This window comes from Trachymyrmex cornetzi, unplaced genomic scaffold, assembly GCF_001594075.2.
Source record: "Trachymyrmex cornetzi isolate Tcor2-1 unplaced genomic scaffold, Tcor1.1 scaffold1520, whole genome shotgun sequence".
Classification (NCBI taxonomy): domain Eukaryota; kingdom Metazoa; phylum Arthropoda; class Insecta; order Hymenoptera; family Formicidae; genus Trachymyrmex; species Trachymyrmex cornetzi.
The window spans coordinates 6,869-13,882 of NW_017296114.1; the positions used below are offsets into that span (position 1 = coordinate 6,869).

A 7,014-nucleotide genomic window follows, 5' to 3' on the forward strand; every position below is an offset into this window, starting at 1 on the left:
AAAAGTGGAAGTAAGTTGATCGATGCACACTCCTGTCTTGTAATCCACGTCGAAAGTCGTATTAAATCATTGCACGAAAATTTTCACTAGTTAATTCCATTTTTTCGCTGAGACACAATTTTCAAGTGACTGTAAACAATACAAATCGCGCTCAAATAACAAAACGTTCCGAAGAAAGTTATGGTAAAAAATGTCAAACTTTCTAGTGGAAACGTCCGATGGCACCTGACAACACTCAGTGTTGCCAAGGCTCAAAATATAAGTATTGCCCCTCGTAATGATTGTTTACGTCAAAAAGCCGGACAAATATTTTTTCTTGCTCACACACTGCTATTTTTAATTAATGAGTGGATAAGTAATTGTAATGCAGAAGGAATTATACAGCATACTCACTGTTTTGTTCTTTTATCGCAAATTTTGAATATTACGTTAGCATATCAGATCCACGAAGATTCAATCACCTTATTAAACAGAATAATGGAAACGTTCTTACTTAATTTCAAAAGTTTAAATCCAAATTTATTAGTACCCAAGTTTCTTTTTTTAATACACATTCCGCACTACATAAGAATGTTTGGACCTGCTAGGCAATCGTGGTGTTTTCGTTTTAAAGCTTGCCATTCCTATTTTAAATCACTTGTACCAGTGGTAAGAAATTTTAAGAATATGGCATTGACATTGTCTTATCGGCATCAATCACGTTTATGTACCAAACTGGCTGTTTACTTTGGCATGCCATCAAAAAAATTTTTATACAAAGGTGATCATGTAACCCTAGGAGAAATGGTATTAAATATCAATACAATGAAGTAATGTCTTAATTCAAAAAATCAATAAGATATGACAAAGCATAAAAGCCAACGCTAGTTATTATTGCGAATGTTTTTATCAATTATTACATCAAAATATATACGTTTTGACCCTCATCAGGTCATCTTCAGTAACATTTAAAAAGAATAAACATTAGTATGATCTTCCTTAATTTTTTAAACTTATCTTAAACGCTAACAAATTCGTAACTGTACGCCGCAAAATTTAAAACGGTGAAACCATGCTCAGGAACTCCTTAGACGTTCGAAGAACTCCATAACATCTTCCTGTATTTCCACTCCTCCAAATTTATACATTATACAAATTTATTCAAGTCGTCGCACAGTGGGTCGAAACACAGCAAAACACGGACATAGGGTAAAATTATTTTTTCGCTGTAAAAGGCTTCAAAGCTGGTTCTAATTATTGTTTAAAGCTTGTTTCAGCTTAATTTTAAGTATAAAGCGAACCATGAATGTTCATTGTTTATATGGACATTAACAATCTGTGGACTTAGAAATTGTGGAGAATTAACGTATATTGTTGTTATCGATTCAGAGCAATGCTATATATAAATGCTTATATTGTTTACAATGTTTCTTTTTTATTACATTTGTTTGTAACAAAAGCTATTGTTAGAAATTGAATGCCGACAAAAGTTACGGCTCCGGGATATCATGTAATATGAGTATCCGCTACTTGGTTTACAGTAATGACAACACTTCGCAAGGTTTACAATTATTTATTTGCTCACTGAATGTACTACTATGAATAATCATACACAACACAACCGTTATATGGAACGGTAACGAACATAAGAGAAGATGTATTATATTATACACACCGCTAGCCAGTGGTGCCAACGCAACTCGGGCTCACCAAGAAGGACGCCGTACACTCAGTGCATTACAAACAGCGCCATACAAACTAGAATCTAGGAACTAGTTTCTCTCACTCAAGCCATATAGTCATAGAAGAGAAAGGAGGCGGCGATTACAAATTTAAAGTACCCAAAATCCCTAACACTGCCCCCCATTGAAACCTATGAGTTTCAATCAAGAACTGAAAGAAGTTAACAAGCGAACAAAACAGAATTATGATGATTTACAAATAGCATATGTACTTATGACTAAAATTCCATTAAGAATATGAATAGTTAGTAAATTACTACAAGCGCATATTAAAATAACATAATAATATTTGATTAACTATCATTATGCCTTAGTGTCTACTGGTAGTATAGCCAAGCGCGCTAATGGACGAGTGACAACACCATTACTGGTTTTAATTTGAGCTGATCGTCCTTTGTTATCTGAACTTCTATTTACACTCAACACACGTCCCATTAACCACTGCATTGGTGCTAACCCTGATTGTTGAATTATAACCAACTGTCCTGTCTCAAGAGATTGGCCCTTGTCGTTCATCCATTTGCTTCTACCTTGCAAGCTATTGAGGTATTCAATCTGCCACCTTTGCCAAAAATGTTGACGCAGCCTTTCTACCAATTGCCATCGACTTAAACGATTTATCTGAATGTCTTCTAAATTTGGATGACTATAACTATTTAACGGTTGACCAATAAGAAAGTGGCCCGGTGATAACGCTTGAACATCATTCGGGTCATTTGACATTGGACTTATGGGACGCGAATTCAGAATAGCCTCAATTTCAGTGATTACAGTTGACATTTCGTCGTAATTAAGAGATGCATTGCCAATAATTCTTTTCATATGATACTTGGCAGATTTGATAGCTGCCTCCCACAGTCCGCCAAAGTGCGGAGCATTGGGAGGTATGTTTTGCCACTGAATTCGAGTCTCTGAAAAGAAGTCATTTAATTTGCGCTGTACTTGTTCCTCAGTGAACATCCTATGCAACTCATTGAGTTCTCGAGCTGCTCCTACAAAATTCGTCCCATTGTCCGAATACAGGCATGCAACCTTGCCTCTTCGCGCCATGAACCGTTTAAGTGAAGCCAAGAAGGCCTCTGATGTTAAGTCAGCCACCAACTCTATGTGCATAGCCTTGGTGGAAAAACATACAAAAATGCATATATACGCCTTGAGCTTCCTTGCATTACGACGCTTATGCTCCCTTATGATGAACGGACCACCGAAGTCCAGCCCAGTATGTGTAAATGGATGTGACGGAGTCACTCGTGTACTCGGAAGATCGCTCATGACACTTTGTGAAATAGTAGGCTTAAGTTTAAAGCATATTATACAGTTTTTTATGACATCGCGAGTAGTTACTTTAGCTAAAATTGGCCAAAATTTGCTACGGACTGCATACAATGTTAATTAAATTCCTGCATGCAAATTCTTAATATGCTCATCACGTATGATCAACTTAGTAATCATATGGTCCTTAGGTAGCAAAATTGGATGCTTAGCTTCGTACGATATGTCAGAATTTCTCAAACGACCACCTACTCGCAATAATCCATTCCGATCCAAAAACGGGTTAAGAGATAATATTTTACTTGTTTTAGATATTACTCCTACACGAATTAATTCCTGTATTTCTGAATCGAAATATTGATGCTGCACATATCTACACAACGCCTGCAATGCACACTCTCTATCCTGCACTGTTGCGACGCCAGTATGTTTCTCTAAGGGATTTCTGCAATTGTGAATGAATTGAAATACATATGCCAATACTCTAATTAACTTTCCAAAACTAGGATATCTAACGATTAAATTCTCAAATACATCCAATGTTTGTTTGACAACGTGTACATTGACCTTTACTTGATCTGGTAACGTCTCCGGGTATTGTGGATGATTATCAGGCCAATCCTTTTCGTCCGACGATAACCATTCTGGACCATTCCACCATAATTTCGATTGCATTAAATCCAAAGAGCTTGCCCCACGAGAAATGATGTCTGCAGGATTATGTTTAGTGGAAATATGATGCCAATCTTTGATTTTGGTTAGTCTCTGAATTTCTCCAATACGGTTAGATACAAATGTTGCAAACTTGTAAGAGCTTGATTTGATCCATGACAAGGTAATGGTGGAATCAGTCCACAGATATATTTGATGTGGTTGAAATTCAATTGCCTTAAGTAAACTTACTTGCAACTGAGCTAACAGCAAGGCTGCACACAACTCTAAACGCGGTAGTGATATTGCCTTTGCTGGTGCAACTCGCGATTTGGATGCCAATAAATGTGTATGACAATCATTGTGCGAGTTACGTATCCTTAAATAACAGCACGCTCCGTATGCATGCTGACTGGCATCAGCAAATCCGTGAAATTGAACTTCTAGTGTTTCCATAGTTGGGCCAATCATTCGTGGAATACGTAGCTCAACTAGTTTAGATATTTGTGTCTTGTAATCTAACCAACGTGAATGTATGTTTACCGGAACCGAAGCGTCCCAGTCTAATTGCAATCTCCACAATTCCTGTATCATTAGCTTTGATATGAGGATGACTGGTCCGATAAAACCTAACGGATCGAATAGGCATGACGCTTCAGCCAACATGTTTCTTTTTGTAACATTTGAATGCATGTCTCCCACATTAACTGTATAACAAAATGAATCCTCATGTGGATTCCATTGCATTCCAAGTATGCGAATCGTAGAACTCTCGGTTAGACGAACATTTTCCTGACCACCTGTAGACCGGAGTCCCTCTAAAAGTCTGATGTCATTAGAAAACCATTTATTGAGCTCAAAACCACTCTTTGACATTATGGTAATGATTTGATTACGCTTACATATTGCTTCAGACAACGATCGCGCACCAGTCAAGACATCATCAACGTAAACATCATTAATTATTGCCTGTGCACCTACTGGAAATTTATTGTGATATATCTCTGCTAAATATTTTAGACATCTAGTTGCTAAATACGGTGCAGAAGCAGTGCCGTACGTGATAGTTTTCAGCTCATAAGTACGAACTGATTCAGTGGGATGATCTCGCCACGGTATAGATTGCAACGATAGCTGCGACTGATTGACAAGAATCTGTCTATACATTTTCACTACATCTGCAGTGAAAACATATTCATATGTGCGAAATCGTACGAGCAATGAGAATAAGTCTGACTGAACCACTGGACCTACCATTAGAATGTCATTTAATGAAGCACCAGTACTGGATTTACAGGATCCATCAAATACCACCCTAAGCTTGGTTGTAGTACTTGTTTGCTTAAATACACAATGATGTGGTAAGTAAAATCGCGTTGTATCATCGTTAACACTTGAATCGTCTGCTAAGCGCATATGTCCTAATTTTAAATATTCTTGTAGAAAATTCGTATAATCAGTTTGTAACTGAACATTGTGTTTGAATCGTTTCTCTAAATTATATAGCCTGCGCAACGCTATGCTTCTAGATTCACCAAGTTGCTGAAGTTGTGCGGATTTGATCGGTAAGGTGACAATGAATCGACCTTCATCATCTCTTGCAATCGTTGTTAAGAAGTGTTCTTCACATTCACGCTCACTTGGTGATAGAGTGACTTGATTCGAAAGATTATGTTCAAACTCCCAAAATTTTGTTAATGAATGTTCAAGCTCATTGTTGGAAATATCTACAGACGTTAAGCAACTCGTGATCGTGTCTCCTTGACTGTTACTCTTTAAATATGTATTGTTGATGGATCCTGCTAGAATCCATCCAAGATGTGTTTTCTGTAAAGTAGGATTATTTGAAGATGACTTGATTTGACCGATACACAACAATTGCCAAAAAACATCAACACCTAACAACAATTGAACCTCTGATGGTACATTGAATTGTGGGTCTGCAAGTCTAATATTTTTAGGCAGATTGATAGCTCGTTTATTGATATGTACCATTGGAATCGATCCGGTAATTCTTTCCGTAACTATACAATCTATGCTTAAGCGAAAACTGTTAGTGCGCGACTGAATTATAATAGTGGCGATTTCGTTTGCGCTGCTAACTAATTGATTTATCCCGACGATAGATACCTGATGTTGTTTGGTTGTGACACTTAGCTTGGATAAGAATTCTCGTGTAACTAAATTAGCCTGTGAACCATTGTCCAATAACACCCTACATGATACCCTCTTTCCCGCAGCATCCAATGCATCGACTAATGCAGTTGACAGCATCACATACTTGTTATCGCAATTGCTCATGTGATGAGTGACTACTGTCTGAGAATTGACTGTTTCAGATGCCCCAGGCTGATTGGACGGTGATCCATCCGTCGTAATAGACCTTGAGCTGCCCTGTTTGTCTATGTGTAAAAGAGTGTTATGCTTTAGTTGACAGGTTCTACATGTACCAGAAGTACATTGCGCTGCTATGTGATTCTTGGATTTGAGACAGTTTATGCACAGCTTACGTTTCTTTATTTCCTCCAATCTACGTACAACTGACAGTGTTAAAAAAGCCTGGCACGAATAGATAAGATGATTCTTATTACAAAAGGTGCATTTTAAACTTACTGAGGCTGCACAACTGATGGCTGACCTACGAGAGTTACCTTGATTGGCCTTACCATTGGTGGAGATATTCTCCTTGCTGCTAACTGACTCGAGTGTATTACATTTCTTCAACACAAATTCTATGAATTGATCAGTGGTGGGTATTTGATCAGACTGTAACGTATCCTCCCAATCACGAAAGGTCTTAGAGTCAAGTTTATTACCTAGAATTTGAATAAGAATATCATCCCATTTGTCGACTGGACGTTTGAGTGACTTTAAGGCATTCACGTGCTTTATTGTAATATTAATTAGTGATTTAAGTTCTGAATGACTCTCCTTCCTAATGCACGGAATGTCCATAACTGCTTGAATATGCGACTGGACAATGACACGAATTCGGTCGTAACGCTCTGATAAAATACGCCATGCAACCATAAAATTCTCGCCTGTTAACTCCAATGACTCGACTGAATCAGATGCGTCGCCTGATAATGACGATCGCAAATATTGTAATTTTTCGACATTGGATAACTTGTTATTTTCAGAAATCATAGTCTGAAACATCTGAGCGAATGGTGTCCATTCAGAATATTTGCCAGTGAACACTGGTAAGTTCAACCGAGGAAGTTTAATGTTAGAAGTTCTGTTTGATACGTTTTGATTGGATGCCACATTACCAGTCGGCACCTGCTCTAGAACTTGCATGGTTTGACAACCATTCATTAAACTGATCAGTCGAGCCATCAGATCATAGTAGACCGTCTCGAACAATTCA

General features: G+C 37.7%; 2 protein-coding genes across 2 annotated transcripts; both read right to left on the reverse strand.

Annotated features, from left to right (window-relative positions):
* Positions 1 to 2,024: 2,024 nt before the first annotated feature.
* On the reverse strand, positions 2,025 to 2,993 carry LOC108758159 (uncharacterized). The gene has a single exon (XM_018502969.1). It carries the CDS (start codon positions 2,991 to 2,993, stop codon positions 2,025 to 2,027), a length of 969 nt encoding a protein of 322 aa, XP_018358471.1.
* Positions 2,994 to 3,113: 120 nt separating this feature from the next.
* Positions 3,114 to 6,983, reverse strand: LOC108758160 (uncharacterized). Its single transcript, XM_018502970.1, has one exon. The coding sequence runs from the start codon at positions 6,981 to 6,983 to the stop codon at positions 3,114 to 3,116; it is 3,870 nt and encodes a 1,289-aa protein (XP_018358472.1).
* Positions 6,984 to 7,014: the final 31 nt, after the last annotated feature.

What these genes read in the sequence shown, in the direction of transcription:
- LOC108758159 (XM_018502969.1), bottom strand. Translation starts at nt 2,993, where the DNA reads ATGAGCGATCTTCCGAGTACACGAGTGACTCCGTCACATCCATTTACA.
- LOC108758160 (XM_018502970.1), bottom strand. Translation starts at nt 6,983, where the DNA reads ATGGCTCGACTGATCAGTTTAATGAATGGTTGTCAAACCATGCAAGTT.